General features: G+C 42.7%; 2 protein-coding genes across 4 annotated transcripts in view; one reads left to right on the forward strand and one right to left on the reverse strand.

The window, feature by feature from the left end:
* The window catches only part of LOC116387459 (ephrin type-A receptor 4-like), a 26,280-nt gene extending 14,670 nt beyond the window's left edge, over positions 1 to 11,610 (reverse strand). Inside the window, exons 1-5 of one of the 3 annotated variants that reach the window (XM_031854576.1) lie at positions 11,407 to 11,610; positions 7,867 to 7,934; positions 5,358 to 5,555; positions 4,955 to 5,065; positions 4,189 to 4,543 (exon numbers count right to left, since the gene is read on the reverse strand). In XM_031854576.1, the coding sequence (XP_031710436.1) occupies positions 4,189 to 4,543; positions 4,955 to 5,065; positions 5,358 to 5,555; positions 7,867 to 7,934; position 11,407 (733 nt within the window). In that variant the 5' untranslated portion in view covers positions 11,408 to 11,610. Of the gene's footprint in view, positions 1 to 4,188; positions 4,544 to 4,954; positions 5,066 to 5,357; positions 5,556 to 7,866; positions 7,935 to 8,055; positions 8,602 to 8,628; positions 9,088 to 11,406 lie in introns of those variants that run through there. The other 2 variants (XM_031854574.1, XM_031854575.1) reach the window with 2 other exon arrangements.
* Positions 11,611 to 16,139: 4,529 nt separating this feature from the next.
* LOC116387461 (C-C motif chemokine 20-like) lies at positions 16,140 to 17,962 on the forward strand. Its single transcript, XM_031854577.1, has 4 exons — positions 16,140 to 16,276; positions 16,402 to 16,522; positions 17,250 to 17,327; positions 17,465 to 17,962. Exons 1-4 carry the CDS (start codon positions 16,198 to 16,200, stop codon positions 17,520 to 17,522), a joined length of 336 nt encoding a protein of 111 aa, XP_031710437.1. The 5' UTR covers positions 16,140 to 16,197; the 3' UTR covers positions 17,523 to 17,962.
* Positions 17,963 to 18,676: the final 714 nt, after the last annotated feature.

Below are 18,676 nucleotides of genomic sequence, written 5' to 3' on the forward strand. Positions count from 1 at the left end.
ACACACACACACACACACACACACACACACACACACACACACACACACAGACACACACACAGAAGTCCTCCCTCTCTGTTTGCCCCACCACACTCCAGGCATTTCTGGGCAGCCCTCCAAACTGTGAGTATATGGGAGGGAGGGCTTTGTTAGGCAGAAAATCAGAGATACAGTACCCACACACATCCACGGGTGCACAAACACACACACACATACACACACACACACACAGAGTAAATCAGCAATCCAACATAACCACAAATGTCCAGAAATGCGGTGCAATAATTAGAGGGACTGAATACAGCGATTACGCACTCTTTCTCTCATCCGCTCACTCTTTCTTTCTGTCATCTCTCTCTGAGTGTGGCTTTCTTTCTCTCTGTCGCTCTCTTCTCCCTCTTTTCATCCCTCTCGTTGCAAATGCTTTCTGCTGTTGACGAGACACTGCAGGTGCGTTGGAAAGAAACACAACCGTGAAATCTCTCTGGATGCAGGGAACACACACACACACACACACACACACACACACACACACACACACACACACACACACACACACACAGAGCAACAGTCCAACCCTCCCAGGCAGTGAGCGGAGTCAGACGACAGAAGAAGGAGGCCAGTGCAGAGACAGTGAAACAAAAAGCAGAAGGCTCCCCTTTCATTCCACCTCTCCGGCCGTTCACATTTCAAATTCTCTCTGTTGTTTCTCTCCTCTTGTCTCTCCTCCCTCGTTTCTGATCCTCCCAGACGGATCGCAGCTGTCAAACTTTTGACGTCTTCATCTACCTCGGTCATGACCCTGCACTCTGTAGCTAAACTCTCTCTGTATGAGTATGTGTGTGTGTGTGTGTGTGTGTGTGTGGCTGTCAGTCAGAGTTTTTGACGTCTTCATCAGGCTCAGTCATGACCTCGGTCTTAACCACGGGTTTAGAATAGAGGGGGAGTTGCCTTTCTCTTGTGTTTCTCTACTGGTCCCCTTTGCCCCTACTGACGAACCCCCCAGCGGGGGAGGGGCGGCCCTGTATTGATGCCTTCTGCTGTCAGCGGCCTTCTTTCAATCCCCCTCTCGCCCCATTCAACTTCTAATCCCTTCTTCCTCTCCAGAGTTTCTCCTCTCATCCTCTCCATCCTCATTACTCCGTGTCAACAGTGAAAATGAACTTTTCACATTTCACAGTGTCTACTCTTGTTTCAGTTCAATTCCACAGGACTTTTTGGGAATGCTAAAATGCATTAGAAAGGCAAAAGGACAGGACAGAAAGTAAAACTATCTACACAGAAGCAAACTGTGGTTGTTACACCAGGGCTCTTAGCATAAAGAAAAAATGTTAAATAAATAATGCCAACTTTTGCTGTAAATAACAATCTAAGATGTATGATAAGTTACAAAGCACACCAGGTTGAATTGGGCTTGTTTTTGAGTATTTCTATGCTTTGAGGTATATCATGGATGAAATGAAAGGAATAGTTTGATGTTTTGGGAAATACACTTAACGCTTTTTTTGCTGAGAATTAGATGAGAAGATGATAAAGTGAGGATATACATGATTTATTTTTCTCTGCATCGTTCAGTATGAACCTCCCCATAATCACAAGCGTCTCTGTCCAGCTGTAAGTGGTTATATGCACTCAGCTTCTGTCTGTCTGTGCCTGTGTCTGTTCTACTGACTGAAGGCACGTGAGTCTAGAGGACCTAGAATCAGAGACGAGAGGAGAGGCAGATCATCCAAATCTCCTCTCAAAACTCAATGCCTTCTCCCTCCTTCCCGCTCTGCCCCCCCCCCATCTCTTTCTCTCTGCGAATTTCGAACTTAAAATGGAAGAGGTGTTCAGTCGTCTATCCAATACTGCAGGGTCAGAGTTTTTCGCCGAGCAGCATTCGGTATTCATCCAGACTTTGATGGATTTCCACTGAGGCAGCTGAGCCCGGCCAACAACCTGACAGCGACAGCGAGAGTGGGGAGACGGAGAAGAGAGCAGCAGATAGATAGATGGCACTTCACATCTGCTGGAGGTTCAACAGTCAAGGGTCTCTCCTAAATCTAGTTGAGGAGGAACATCTTTCAGCCTTCAGGGACCACCCCGCAAACCTCCTCTTATTTTCAGAGAGAACAAATGGGGCTTGGGGACTAAAGGTTTTTGAGAACATTTGTCACACACAATTTTGGCTACTGCTCTTCTTATTGCAAAGAGAAGATGTCACGTTATTTCCCCCTCTCTTTAACGCCAACTGGCACTGACTGCATTGCTCTCTTTATGTCCATCTTTTTGCCTTTCTCTCTCTCAGCATCTCTTCTTTTCTCTTTGAATTATGGGTCTGTTTGTTATACAATTAGCCTGCTGGGATAGGCTTCATAAATATAACGGAGGCAGCAGATCAGTGAGTCCCTCTGCCTTGTCTCTATTGGTCTCTGTGCATCTGCGTGTGTGTGTGAGAGAGAACATCTTGTGTGTCTGTTGTGTATGAGACTGAATAAGGGGAGTGAAGCAATGTTGTAAAAGTGTCTCCACAAAGTCTGTTGTCCCCCGCTCGCCCAGCTTTCTCACACATTTAGTTGTCCTCACTATCACAACAAGTCACTTTCAATCATTACACGTCATCGACGCCACATGTATGTTGGTGCGAGGTGTGTGAACAGCTTGCATATTAGTTACCGTAAAGTTCAGGCCAGATTTGTAAGTGATAGAATGACAATTTAGTCCAGATGGCTGTTGATGTCAGCACACCTCACAGTGAGACCTGTGAGCTTCCACTTATCTTTGCAGGGAAATTTATTTTAAAAACTCTTTACTTCTTGGATTTATTCAAAGGGATTAACTCATTATATTGAGGATATTGTATTTGTATGACATAACGCTGTATTTAAACCGCTAAATAGGAGTTACTTTTCAAAAGAAGCTGAAAGTAGAGACTCGTACCAGTTTTTTGACAAAACATTTTGAGAAATGCGCTTATTTGCTTTCTTGCTAGAACGATAAAAACTATTAATAATATTTATATAAGACTGTGAGAAAAGAGGCTGCAGTCAGAAGACAGTTAGCTTAGCACAACAACTGGAAACGGCCTTAACCCTTAACCTAACGCTCACTAATTAACACATTACACATTTTTTGTTTAATCCATACAATAACAATGTGTAACAATGATTGTGGTTTTATGGGTGCAGTAACTTTCTAGAGTCTTGTTTTCAATGTGACGTTGTCAGGCAACCAGTGGAGTGTCCATAAGATATAACATGTTATATAACATGTCTTTGTGGGCTTTGAGGTGTTGGTAGGTGGTAGATTTTGTAATTTTGGGACATAGCCAGACTAGCTGTTTCCCCGTTTCCAGTCTTTGCGCCGAGCTAAGTTACCCATCTCCTGGCTCCATCTTCATATTAAATGGATAGATATCAGAATCAGAATCAGAATCATTTTTTTGTACGTTTGCACATACAAGGAATTTGGGTTGGTGATTGGTGCATAACACTAAGCATAGTGCAAAAGTAGAATAACAAACAAACTAATTAAGAGCAGGTTAAATTGAGTCTGTTATTAAAGTGGCAAATGTATATTTAAAGTGAAAGAGATGATTAGCAATATTAGTCATCTCATCTAAGTCGGCAAGAACCCAAATAAGTGGATTTCCCAAACAATTATTCCTATAAGGCGTGAGTTTGCGCCTGCCAAAAATACAAATGCCAATTCCGTTGAAAAATGTTTCACCATTCAAAAAGTACGTCGATAATTTTAGCAATAAACACGTGTAATTCTTAATGCAACAAAGTGGATTGCCAACTGTAACATAGTCTTTTGCCAACCTATCTCCAAACGACTTCAGCCCTGAAGAAATGTCCGATTCAACTCGCTATCATTTTGTAAAAGGTGAAAAAAACACCAACACTGTTTCATTTGTTGCGGTGTTCCAAACATGTAATAGCCCCTTTAAGAGGACAACTATTATAAAAATTATCTTTGGAAATCCATCAAATAATCAAGAAGGTTTTAATTACGACACAAACCAAATCTCTGTCATTGTTTGCTATTGTTAGCAGATAGCTTGTTAACTAGAGCACTGATCATTGTTACATGGGTCTTAGAAGTAGCAACACAAGAGCAGTGGAGAGCTTATAGATCCAAAATGGATCAGTCGGACCATCACCAAAACAGACAAGCAGCTCTGGTGCACGCAGCTTCACTTACCTTTACATGTGCCGCCCTTCTCTTGATATCCCCGGTTGCAGAGACATCCACCAATAGGAACCAACCACTCTCCATCAGCACCGCAGTACATTTTAGGCTCCTCTCTCTCGTCCGATTGGTTGACACAAGACCCCCTGACCTCCACTAACGAAGACGTATCGGCCCCGGTAACAGTGTCGGGAAACGTTGCCAGGTTGCGAACGGTGAGCGGACATGTTTTGTAGAAAACTCTGACGGAAACCAAAGCGATGCAGGCGCCGACATCCTGAAAGGCCAGGTAGAAACCCTTCCGGGTCGCGACTTTCACGTCTCGCACCTCGGTATTCAGTTTCATGATGCGGTCGCCAACATCCACCTGGACGTAAAGAGAAGGGAGCTGCGTTAATGAAATGCAGTAAACTGTGGCAGCCCTTATTAATTCAATTCGCTTGTTCAATCTAAAGTGGGAGTTGCTATTGAACCGCGGCTGATCTACACATTTTCAGCATTTGGCTCTCATCCAGATTGACTTCTATTGACTGCAAAGGTAAAAGAAGCTGCAAAGCCAACAATGTCGAAATCAGAAGTAATTCTTGTGAGGACGAGGCAAAAGCACCCAGCCAGCATTTCTAGGACGGCAGAATGGACATCCAAGATAAAAGTGCTTGTAAAACAAATAAAAAATTACTGCTAAGTGCCACCGAGTTTTTTATTTTCCAGATAAGAGCAAATTAAAGTGAGTGGAGGCGGGAAGATAAAGAAGCCTGACTCAGTTGTTCAGTGTTACCTGGGTGAAGCTCTCGTCTGCTGCCACAGTGTCCACCTTTATGAAGCTGCTCTCTTTGATGTAGCTCTCTCTGTCTTCGTTAGACTCGTGGTAGTAGAGATTGAATGTCTCCTACAAGACAAAAGGGACAGAAAAAAAAGCGAGACTGAGGCATCTATTTATCATCCTCAGCGCTCATCCTTTCTCTTAATATGATAATGAGTCAGAGGGGGGTTTGTGCTTGAATGACCAGCAGCTGTAATATATAATAAAGCCCCATTAGCAGCCGCCTGTCCATTAACTAATTAGCATAAAAGTTAACAAGTTAAAGAGTCAAAGTATTTAACGGAAAATCCTTGATGTCATCTAATTTTCTACTGCGCCCGAACCATACAATGATCATCATGCGTGTGTTTTGTGGTACCTTGCAGGTGCCGGTGACCCCTGGCAGGCTATTACAGTCTCTCAGGGTGAACTTGACTTCAACGTAGACCCGCTGAGCGCCGGACCGAGGGATCCAGTCAGTCCTCAACCAGTTGTTCTGGTTGGGCTCCAAGACATTGCACACCTGGTATGTTCTGATGGGGATGTTCTTCTCATCCATTATACTCACTTCTTCCCACTGCAAACAAACACACATGCAAATGTGTTATTACACTTGTGAGGACGTCTTGATCATATGTAAGCTCCTTAACGATAAACTGTTCGTACTTAACTTTAAAGGCCACCACTTTAAAACATGTGCCATTAATATCATCAAAACAGATGCTGTATCAAAGGGATCATTAAACAGTGAAAATGAATTAGTAAAGTTGTGAAATTGTTGTGTGGAAAGGCTCTTAAGAGCAGGTCAAAACTTTTTCTTATTCAATAAACACATTTAATGATTAGCTGACAAGTAGTTATGCTAAGTGATGTTGTCAGAAAATGAAACCCGGGATACAAACAATACATGATACTGTATACAGATGTTGTGAAGAGGACGTGAATGTGGAGGCAGCTTGTATATAAAAGGTTGAGTTTCTGACAAGTGCTTGAATGCACACACAGGTAAGGGTTTTCAAAACTAAGCAGGCTAAAATAAACAGTCCCTGGTGGCTGCTGCAAATGATGCAATTTTGACAAAAAGTCAACAAGGCTAAATGTTAACAATGATTATTACAGCACGTCTCCAAAGGGGGATTTTCAGGCTGCACAGGCATGAACTGAAACCTATGGAATAATGTATGTTGAACTCTAATCTTGAGCCTTAGTAGACAGAAATACTGTTACAGAAGCAGTGACCATAACAACATGCTCCCTCTGGAGAACTTATCGTGTTTTTCTAGCCATGTGAAGATATATTTGGCCTCACAGATACAGAAAAACAGGTTCAAATCAATTTCAGATGCTGGGGCACATATGAAAATATTCCTTCTTGCAACAATATACTGCAGTGGACAGTGGTTCAGATTTGTTGTGACTCCAAGGATTTTAAAGGCACATTTCCATACAAGAGAAGCATGCTCAACCTTCACTGCACCATCCATCTCAATACAGCCGACTATTTGCCTTGTACTGTGACCCTTCAAATGACCGCTTAGCCTCCCAACTCCAAATTGGCTTTTTATTGCCACTGAATAATAATCTGCTCTGGTGAGAGCTGTATACACACTAAACGTGCCGTGTCGAAAGAGAGAAAAAGAGAGGGCGAGTCAGAGAAAGACAGAATGTGTGTGTGTGTGTGTGTGTGTTAGGAGGAGGCGGTCTGTGTTTGAGTGTGACTAATTGAGCCTGATCGATATGTCATCAGGGCTGATCTTATTGGTCGATATTGGCTTATTACAAATATACTAATGAATTAATATTAGTGTATATGTTGGCAGAAACTGCAGTGCAGTAAAAAAAATGTATCCATTTGTCCTAAACTTTGCTTAAATCAAGTTCATTTTTTTATGTTTTTTTTGTTGTATTTGTTTCTTTAGATTTTTTCATTTCCAGTGAGGTTTACTGTTGAGCATTTTGTCATTTTGGACAATTGAGTTCAATGTTTGAACATTGGTTTATGATATCAATATCAGATTTGTATTATTCTCACATTATCGGCATCGTTATCACCCTCACAATTCTAGCATCGGTCCGGTTCTTTAGTCTGGAACTGTGCACTCCTACAGTATATGACTATAATAATGTGTAGACATGGTCATATCTTTGTGTGCTGTTGAATGTTTATATGTGTCTTTGCAATATATGTGTGTATTAGGATGAGAGCTGTGGAAAAAAAAAAACTATCGTGGGGTATGATGCCTCCTTGTCTGGGTTCTTTTGTCAGCAGACAAAAATCACAGCTGTCAGAGGAAAAAAAAAAGCTTTGCCCCAACCATACAGAGATGGTGTTTTGTGTGTGCGTGTGTGTGTAGCTGAGGGATGCGGAAGGTGGTGGTGGTGGGGGGGATTCTGTAATCAAAAGCTCAGTGCGTGCAGACCAGGACCCCGTCAATCAAGCGTCATGTGAGAGAATGAGAGCATGGTGACTGAAGAAACAAGTGTCAAGTTCACCAATAACTCTTAAACCAACAAAGAAGTGAGACACTGAGCAAAAGGGAGTGAGAGAGGAAGAGGGAGGACATAGATGGCAGATCACAATGTACCAATAACAAAAAGTACAAAAAGATGAGAGGATGCAATACAAAATAGATATCTGCAGGATTCATCCTGGCAACTGCATGGTAGTAAAAAATCCCTAAAAAATGACACCCACCACCAAGCTGGTTTATGCCTTTTCGTGTGCCAAACACGACGCCAGCAGTCTCATATTAGCACTTAGGCTTGGTGAACAACAGCACATTTCAAAATCTGTGGGATGATTATTTAGTTTCCAGACCAAGTGTGTGTGAGTGAGATAGAGTGAGTGTGGTTGAAAACAGTGTATCTGTAAAAAAGCTCCCACTCACCCCTCCCTCGGAAGGACTGGCGGCCCATTTCAGCTCTCCTGGCACTGTCCTGGTATCCAGCAGGGTCACTAAAATGCACATGCACACATGCAAGAGGTTTCAGGGCAAACAGCCTCCATCACTGCAGTAAAACAAAATTGTCCAGCAGTGAGAAATAAGTTCAATTTGTTTTGCAATTGGGAGACTTACACCACACGATCATCGCTAAATAAAGTACTAAGGAGGAAGCTCGGGGCAAATATTATCATGGAGTCTACTTCTCTTGATTTGCTATGTTTTAAACTATTTTAATTCCAACTACCGTGTTTATTACATTATATCAGATAAATCAATATCATTTCAAATTCAAATATTGATGTAATGGTTTCAAATCGTATTTATGCATACAGACCAGGTGTGAGTTTCAAGGTTCAACTGTTGAATAAATGAATAAAGGCCTAAATGTTTCACACTTATCTGTACACTAGACCACATCATGCGAAAATATCCAAGGAACGAAAGATGTTCGTGACCATACTGTGAAGACATGACATGCAGCTGAACTACTTGGAGGCAAAAGTCCGCGAGAAACCAGGAGAAAATAATAAAATGTCCCCTAATCCAACTTTTCGTCCGTTCCGAGTTTCATGCATATATTCGCCCTGCTCCTATAACCATTCCAGGACGCGGACGGAGCGCACGCAGCGGTGTCTCCTCCCGCGTGCGGGAGCTGACAACCCGAATGTGTCACACACGCGCTCAGACGATTGCCTCCTCACTCACCTTCGTTGGGTGGATAATTCCTCGTCCTCGAACTTGAAACTAGTGGTAATATCCAGATGAACGTGGAAAATGTTCGCCATACATTTACAGCCATGTGTGCCGAGTGACAGCGTGTGTGTTGCCCGTTGGCTCTGCGCGCGAGCTGAAGCGGCTCCATCCCGGTGGGAAAAGTGTGTGTGAATGAACCCAAGTGTGAAAGCGAGTTGGATGCAGCAGCAGATACTGGGGCGGTCTCTTACACTCAGATGCTTCCCATAATGGTAATTCAAGTGACATGAGCCAACTGGCATACAGTAATGTGCTCCATGTCTACGCAAATAAAACATATATAAAGACAAGGACACACTGAAATGGATTTTTAGAAATTGTTGAAATGATTTGGTAGACTTATCTGTAGCTCTATGTATTTAAACAGGGGAGCCTGGAAAGTAACAGCACATATTTCTGCTTAGCTGACTGTATTCACTTTAAATGAAATAATGCTGACATTTTTGCGTAATTTTCCAGGAAGACACTTCGTGATCTCCTGAACAACAGCAGGTATAGGGGCCGGTTAGGACCCCACTTTGAATACACTAATCTAAGGTAAACAGAGGATACAGTTAACTCCTTTGCACGGTCGGTGTTGCAGTGATAACCCTGAAAGGTGCCAGCCAGGAAGGTCACATCAGCCAGGAAGGTCACATCATCACAAAAAAAAGCCATATGAATACCAAAACATGAATGTGTCACAATTTCCTGATAAAGAACTCAACTGATTTGGTTGCCTTGATAACAACTGGGGTTTGTTGGAAGCTCTTTGTCCCGAGGAGCATGAAGAGTGTGACTGCAGCGCCACCTGTTGGTGATTTCTTAGGGGAAAGAGGAGAAACCCAATGGATGATCTGTCCTAGTAGGCTTTTGGATATTTTAGGGCAAATATCAGCTTCAATCATTCCCCCACCAACAGGATACAATGAAGAAGAAAAAGAGCAGCATCATTCTTTAATAATAAGACAGTTATAAACAAAAAGGCACAGGACTATGGCCTCGTGTAGAAGCGCGGTGGCGCAAACAAAGAGCCAGCTCACGACCCGTCCTCCTACACTCTCCCTCTCTCAAAGACTCTGGTGAACAATTACCATCGACAGAGGCACAGCTTGAAGAAGTACATTCCTTAATTTCTACTGCTGTGTGTATATTCTACCACAAAAGGAGGAACAGAGATGTGCTTCTCTTTGTTTTGTCCTTGTCCAGCATGTGCAAAGTTAAGTTCTGATAACCTTTGTTGAAATCGACCAACACAGAGCACTCAATAGCAAGTGTTTCAAGTAGAGTGCTTTGAGCAGAGAACTATATGTGAGTGCATGCGTAAGGGTGTGTGTGCCTGCATTTGCATGTATGTGCTTGTGTGAGTCTCCGTCTAGGCCGGTCTCCATCTCGCTTTGTGTCTTCACAGTTGCTACGCCGAAAGCATCTCGATCTCCAGTAAAGCATAATAATGGGCCCAGGAAGAGCATCTGGCGCTTTGAGACGCCAAAAAAAACGATCTCCCCGCTTCGACCTGCCACTCTTACCCCATCCACCATAATGCCGTTTTCACGTTTCATTCTCCCCCAGCGCCACGACAGACTGCGCAATCACAAAGACCCAATTAGCCAAGAGGGGATCACGATTTCGCTCGGGGACTGACGGACGAATCACATGGCGCGGCGCACAGCAAGAGCCTATGGGGCAGCGGCGTAGGTGGGTGGGACATGACTGTGGGGCGGAGGTGACACAGTGACATGGATGGAGAACGGTCTCTTGTTTCTGGTCATTTGCGTCACCAAAGTTTTGATTGATGACCGTCGGGATGTTTTTCCCACTCTCCCCTGAGATTCCCAGCTCTCTGGAGGGGGTTTCCACAACGGGCCCCAGCCTCGACCCCCTACTTTAAGTTTGGCCCTTAGCCCTAAAACCACACAAACACACATACACACACGCACGCTTTTTGTTCCATTTGGGGCCCCAGATGGCTGCTGCCCACACATCTGTATTGTAAAGCACTAAATATAGTCTAAATATTTGGACATGTGAACCTGCATTTATCCACAAAAAGTGTCTAATAGTGATGAAGACAACGGAAAGGGCAGAAATAAATAAAGTGAAGTACATACGAAGAAGACAAATGTAAATGCGTGCATGTGTGTGAGAGTGTAAAGAGAAAAGCCAGAGGGACTGTGTGTGGGTGGATGAGAGAGATGAACAAAAGGAGCAGAGAAGAGAGATGAGGAGCAGCGCATCGCCAGTGAGGATTTGATTGGGCGGGTGGGTGGTGGTGTAGAGGAGGGAGGGAGGGGGGGGGGGCAGGCGGTTGGGTGTTGAAAAAGGATCTTCCCTCAAAGCCTCACTAAGATATTCCTGGAGTGAGTTAGGTTTTCATTTGGCTTGCAGTCCTACACAGAGTGCTTACATCGTACTGGGAGCTAAAAGCATTTCATATTCATTCCACTTGGCTGATATTCTCTGGGTTATATGACAGATAATTGTCTGATTTTCTAAATCTGTGAGGTGTGAGTGTGTGCGGTTGAACTCGTCGGGTCATTAGCATGTCAGAGGCGTTCCGTTGGTACTCAGTTCGCTCCATAACAGCTGCTAGTCTGCTCGAATTACTCAATTCATGTGTGTGTGTGCGAGGGGACGTGCGTCTGTGTTTATGCATGCGTGTGTTCGGTATAAACAAAGGAAGAAGCGAACAGAAGGTTTCATCAAAAACACCAAAACACCAAACGTGTGTGTCGTGCATCATTCGCTCACTTTGATGATTGAAGAAATCTCCATCAGCATCTTGTTTCTGCTTGTATACGTGTGTGTGTGTGTGTGTGTGTGTGTGCACATGGAGTTCGTTTGTGTTTGTGTGTGTTTGTGTGTGATTGCATAAACATGGTGTCAGAGTGATGAGATGTTCTCTCCATCCATCTGTTCTGCTGGCGTATTCATCTTCAGAGGGATCCTTTACGGGAGAGATTGAAAGAGAGAGAGAGAGAGAGAGAGAGAGAGAGAGAGAGAGAGAGAGAGAGAGCACAAGAAAGACAGTTAAACAGTTTAGAGTGAAGAGATTCTATGATAATGTTGGTTTTGTCTGTCAGTCAGCGGAGCAATAACACACTCTCAGGTCGCCCCCCCTTGGAGCTCCGATGCTCCATTCAGACCTGATCTTTGAACGTGTCTGAGGGTTTTAATGCATCTGTGAGAGGACGTGCGAGAGCGAAGCTGCAGCGAGTCCTTCCTGTGGATGTGGTTACCAGATTCTGAGTGTGTGCCTTCGTGGACGTGTGAGCACGTGTTGGAGAGCCAGAGAGAGAGATCTCATTGTTCCGTTCCTCCTTATCTGCCGTCTCAGCGGAAAGCCCGTGCTATTTCCCCCCTCGGCGATGTGACCCGGTTGTGATACCGCACGCCCCTTGCCTCCGAAGATAACAGACCACCCTAAAAATACTCCTCTTCCTACCACTATACACTCTTCCCCTCTGTTCTTCTCATCTCTTCTGGCTCACAGTATTCTCCAGAGTCCGCCTGCCCAAGAGTTGGCTCTGCCAGACTAAAATACCTCTGAGCGCTTCCTAATGTCACAGAGGTCCTTTAAGTCTATATTTCCCCCTCTTTTCGTCTTCTACTACTCATTCTTTTGGAGGCCGTGGATGTTACAGCGTCGGCTTGAACAGTAGAAGTGCAATTCAGACTGTTACATCACAAGTTTTCTTATAATTTTCCACAATAATTCCTCATCTTCCTCCCCCCCCCCCGCAGCTACTTCAGTCACCCACACTCTGGACACACAGGGCAGATGGGATGTAGGAGGAGACGGCAAGGACAGAATCTGCCGGGCTCACATAATTATACATCAAGTAATTCAACATAGCTCCTCAATAAAATATTGAAGTGTGCATTGTTTTCCGTGCCTCGCGGGTTTGGCGTTCTGGAACAATGCTAATTATGATAAACTCGGCATGTTTTTGAAGATCATGCAACAGCCAAGTGCTTAAAGAGTGTTTTCATCTTCCCGCTGCCTAAACTCTCCTCTGTTGTGAAGGGCTTTTAAGGATACTGACAATGCCCCTCTCTGTTGTTTTGAGGAAGTTTCTCGCTAATTTAAAACACTTTTATTCCAAGCTCCTTTGCCACATTTGACATTTGGGGTTAGAAAGCTGTTGTTTTTGTTCTTTTTGTGTGTGCCTGTGTGTGTGTTTGTGTGTGTGTGTGTGTGTGTGTGTGTGTGTGTGTGTGTGTGTGTGCGCACATCCTCGCCTTTCTTTTGCCCCAAACCCACGCAGGTGACCAGAGGGGGCCTTGTGTGGGTGGACAACTCAATGGTGACCCCCCTCTCTTCACCCTCACCCTCCCTCCTCCTCCCTCCCCTTCCCTCTTTTCTTGCCCACCGTCCACCATTCCAAAAAGAGAGGGAGAGGGGCCCAGGAGGAGAAAAAGTCCGTCTCGCACCCACCCTCAAGCAAAGGCACTGGTCAAAATGTTGCAATTAAAATCAACCAAAATCACAGCGTAATAAGAAAAGGCTATTAGAATGCTTTTTGGCCTTTGATCATGAAGTGGCAGTTTGATGAGACAAAGCATGAAGAGTGGTTGCAAAGTGTTCCTTGTGAAGCAGTAACAAGTAAACAGAACATAAACCAATGACCATTTTGATAAGACAGTAACTGTTGAAGCTGCGCTACTCAATATTGTTTTTATCCTGACAATAGGTCAAATAATGGCTGATCTGAAAGGAGTCGCTCGTTGTTACAAACCGACTTCTCTCTGAACTCGTCAGTCCCCCTCAGCTCTACGGAGGTCTTTGAATGAATGCTAATGAGGATGTTTAATAGGCAACAGTTTGCTAACATGTTAGCCACTCAAGCTAATAATGATCAACGTTGTGTGTTTACAGCGTGTTACACCGTCATTTACGAAGTTAAGATAATAAAACATTCTGTGGATATGGCTTCTCAGATGTGAGGGTTTACTGCTTCTTTTCAAAATCTTTGTTAATTGAAAGTCTGCAGAAAATAAATAAATTTAGTAACTTTAGTAACACGTGCTCTGCCTTTTTTAGGTATGTATTATTTTTAGACTGAGGATTTAAGGCTGCAACTAATCATTGTGTTCATCATTGGTCAGCCAGTTATTTCCCAAGGAGACATTTGCAAATAGTTTGTTTTGATTGTTTACACAGAAGTCTGCAGCTGAAACAGAGGAAAGAAGTGAAATCTTCACATTAAAGAAGCTAAAACTGAATTATTGACATTATGTTTAATACAAACGCTTGAACCACTAACAGATTATCATCAAATTATTCCCAATTACTTTCCTGTGATTGTCTTATTTAAAATGATTAATAGTATGATCAAAAACCAACTGAATGAATCAATAATGAAAATAACCATTGGAAGTCTTTCAGTGAGGAAACTCAAGATGACGATAAGAGGCCGTGTTTTACGGAGGATTAACAAGGATTAAGCTGTCAAACCAGACGATTGTCCGGTTTATCATGTTACCTTTTCCTTTATCAGCAGTCGCAACGGATCGCAAACACACGGAAGGAGCATGGATTAGAAGCCACGATGTAAAAACTGCAACTGAACTTGTGAAAACATTGTCCTGCACTGTGACAGCATAGTAATGGTTTGTTTCTCTGCTGCTGAATGACATCAGTGCACAGCAGCGCTGGAACGTATTCTACAGTTTAGGAAAGAATAAGCTTGACTTGCATTTCACATATAACTAGCAGTCCCCTGCTGATGTTATGACAGATATTCAGGTTGTGTGTGACATTCACTTCACATCCATTTGTCATGTCACGCTTGATCTAAACAACACTGCCCCCCAATGGATGACGGTATAGCACAAACTGCTGCTGGACACCATCAAACGTGGCGTGAGTGTGTGTGTGTGTGTGTGATGTGCTAAATTGAGATGTGTGGGCCTGACTGGCAAGTGGGAGGACAGAGGAGGCTTCAAGGAGGGCACAAGTTATCACGAGAACATAATGAGTCATGATCTCTGAAACTGTCACGAAATGACAAAGCTCAGAGCACTTAAATAGGCTTACGAGATCAGACGAAATGCCTGGAACAGACACAACCAATACAGAAGTGTGACTGTATAGAATTAATAAATCTAATCCGACAATTCTATCGGCACAGAGAAAATAATACGTGTTCCCTTATCACGGTTATTTCCATTGAAGGACATGCTTTATCAACATTGTTATACACAAAGTAAATTGTCAACACAGCTCATTTTGTTACTGTCTAATTGATTCTCATGGATTCTCGTTAGACTCATTAATTCTAAGGGAGAAAAGTTACTCTGCTGTTGAGTCATTCTACGTAATGTCTGTGGGCACAGGAGAGAATAAACAAATATACACACTTATTAATCATAGCTACATGTGGGTGAGACTTGTACTCAACTGGCAGCATGGTTTCCAGCATCCGCTTTTCTGAAGTGCCCTTGAGCAAGACACACTGAATCCCCACCAGCTGCAGTGGCCCGAATCTGTTGCCGGCCGTCACACTCTTGAATTCCTTATGAAAAGGGCAACAAAAAAAAAAAAAAGATTTTCCCTTCAGTCGTCTGAATAGCGTACAAAGAAAATATTCTTGCCACAGTTTAATTTGAGTGTTTATGTATTGGCTGGCAAAATACCCAGACCCAATCCCATACTGTAAACTCATGGTGACTGTGCAGCATTCATGAAGCGTTCACGGTATTTTGATGTGCAGGAGGTGTTGATCTTTTTACAACCAGTCATTTAAAGCTTGTAGATGTTGATTTTGTGATGTACAGTACGCTATAGTGTTTACAACGTGAAGATGTTGTGCCTATCTAGGTCAGCGGAGATGGATTTGGAGTTGTCGGCTTTCTGCACACTAAATAGGTCAAGCTAACGAAGGGGGGGGGGTTGACAAGCCTCTCATTCTCCATCAGTTCTCACCACAAAACAATCTTAACATTGCTGATTATGTAAAACACCCTGGCTCCAGCTTTAAGCCACAATGTCAAATTATGACAATGGATATTACAGTCATTTTTGTCAACGCTGGAAAATATATGAAGCAAGACGAGGGCAATATTTTGTGTAGCAAATTCCATTTAAGCGCAATTATGCAGGCGTATGCACAGAGAGCTAAATATGCAGCAGTATGCTGTAGCTTTTCAGAAAACTAAATGAAGGGAAGAAAGTGTGATGATAAGAATCTGCTGTGTCGTATATGAAGAACTTCACAGCACGATTATGAACCCCAAAAAACGCATACATATAGATAGAAGCGCTAGGAAATTGCATGAATCTAATGCATCGGTGCAATAGCGCCCACATAAACAAATCTGGGTGTTGCATAATGGTAGTTTGTTGGTTGGTTTAATTTGTATGATCAAAGTGCAACGTGTGCTACTTTGGTTGCGATGATGCAATAGTGGGCTTCCTGTCCTCAATTTAGCAGGCACAGGTGACAAAAACACGAGTGTTACCATAAGTATATATATGTATATATACGTACAGAGGTTGTGTACTCAGTAAGTTCTCTACTGGTTCTTTGCATCGTCAGCATGGCTCCCAGAGGCGTGATCGTGACAGCCGTTCTCCTCTGCTTCGTACTGGCCTTGCTCGGTCCAGCTCCAGCTGCCTGTAAGTTTATTTCACCACATTTGACTGCTTGTCAATCAGATTGAAATACAGTAGATATTACATTAAGACTCCATGCTTAACTGATCAGTTAATAATGTGACGTGTGTTTATGTGTGTGTGCGCAGTGGGGTCCCGTACGGGCAAAGCCTGTTGTACAAGATACAATAGGAAGCCGGTACCCTTCCAGCGCATAAAGGGCTACAGAGAACAGACCACCGAGGAAAACTGCCACATCGAGGCGATCGTGTAAGACTGTCTCCTGTTAAACCATGACAACTCCAAGCCTGGCTCAATCTGAATGGGTTTGACAATGACATTTGAATATCATTGTCAAACCTTTATGAGAGGGTTGGTGAAGACCAACTCATTGGATTGATTGGATTAATTCCCAAATATTCAAAAGACACTGGTAATTGTTTTTTTGGAAAGCATTACCAATGTTGTTTCTGCAAAATTCATTGCCATGAAAATAAGCCATTGATCTAGTCGACCACAATATTTTACTGTCAAAACTAATTACTGTGGATTTCATGACTCTAAAAAGGCAGCTGTTTGATCTGCTCCACATCTCCATAAATCATGTTCATAAATGATTTGCATGCAAGCTGTCTAGGCTTTAAGATTGAAAAAAATCCAATTACACAACAGAGCTCGGTATCAAACCTCAATAGTTTTGTATACCGATAGAATTGTAAAAAAAAAAAAAAAAAGCAATGACTTAATTTAATTTTAAAGTTCCTGGAAAGCTGCACTGTCTCACTGTAAGACTAAATCTAATACCAATGGATTTAACAAACCCAAAAAATATTTTGTAGAAAACTTTTCTCAAAACAATCAGAAATATATTATGTATCAGAACTGGAACTCAAGTTATCAAATGTGCACCATTATGAAAAATAATATCTATACTATACACTGAATTACAACATAGTGTACTGCTCTCTATGTCTGACGATGTTTCTCACTGTTGTAGTTTCTACACTGTTAAGAAGAATGAGATATGTGCGACACGCAAAGATGAGTGGGTGAGGAGAATTCTGGAACTACTCAGGTATGAGACTCCTACTCACTTCTAAATACCAACTAGTTTCAGTTTGGACCTTGAAATCAGGACAAGCTTTGTGTGTGAACCGGGGCTTTCCTTTGTTTTGGGAGCATTGTGAGTAAAAAGCTCTTATTTCTATACAGTTCAAAACTGAAGAAGATGTCCAAGACCGGCTCTGCTGCAGGTGAAACTCCGATGTGAAAAAGTGGAGCTTTCTTCAGGACCATAGAACCCTTCCCGAACAGCACCGGAAGCTTCTATTAGTAAAAATCAGGTTTTGGCTTTTGGAATTAAATAATTTGTTATAGAAATGCTAATTTGAGAGAAAGTTTTAGAGAAATTGAACCTTCTATAATCCAGTCATGTTGGGAATATTATTTCTGAGAAAGAAAATGCTAATGAGTTGCCTAAACATATGCAGTGTGCATGTAATCATGAACCAAGGGGAACCTGAGAAGAAGAGCTTTGAGACTATGGATGCAGATTATGTGCTTAGCCTCTTAGCAAATGTTAACATTCCTGTTTTTAAATGCTTTTGTGACTTTGCTGTTTCATTGCCTGCTATGAATCTGCCGCTTAATCAAGTTAATGTACTAAAACATGCTATTCCCACAAACAAATACATTTATTTCATAATACTCCAACATTGTTGCTCACATTTATTTCATTAAACTACAACACGCATATGTAACTTTACGGCTAATATACTGTTCAAATTTCATTCAAACATTTTAAAAAATGGTAACAGTTTTTCAGCAAAAGTGATTTCAACCATCAAGTAGCATTTAATAACCTGACTCTGGATGACAGACATCCTTTAACACCATTAAAAGGTATATTTTCTGGACAGAGTAGCCTGCTGCTCTGCATGGCGTATGTTCGAGTGGCGTGACACGTGTGCCTGGTGTACTTAGAGAAGGCTGCTGCCAGCACATCTGCTGGAAGGTGTCTGAAAACTTTTTTGATGAGCCGTCCTGACCCCCAAGCTCGTACAAATGCATGACTTGACTGACAGGGAGGCAGTCTCTAGTGCTATTTCAGATCAGCACCCCCAAGGGGCTGGTGCTCCAGTCAGACAAGGTGACTCCCTCAATGACACGCTCTTCTTATCTAAACGGTCCTGAAGCCATTTCACCTCCCCACTAGATGGCGGAATTGATCTGTAAAGAGCTGAGCCTGTGTCAGCTCCATCATGAGGTCTTGATGATCATTTGATGAGCTACAGCTACTGTTGATTTCCAAATTCACCAAATAACAACGACATGTGTGGATAGAGGACAAGGACATTTATTTTGAACAGACCTCTTAGTTAGATTGCTTTGAACACTTTATGTTTCTTTTATCAGGTAAGCTTT

The sequence above is a fragment of the Anarrhichthys ocellatus genome, unplaced genomic scaffold, assembly GCF_004355925.1.
Source record: "Anarrhichthys ocellatus isolate YVR2014 unplaced genomic scaffold, GSC_Weel_1.0 scaffold15, whole genome shotgun sequence".
Taxonomy (NCBI): Eukaryota; Metazoa; Chordata; class Actinopteri; order Perciformes; family Anarhichadidae; genus Anarrhichthys; species Anarrhichthys ocellatus.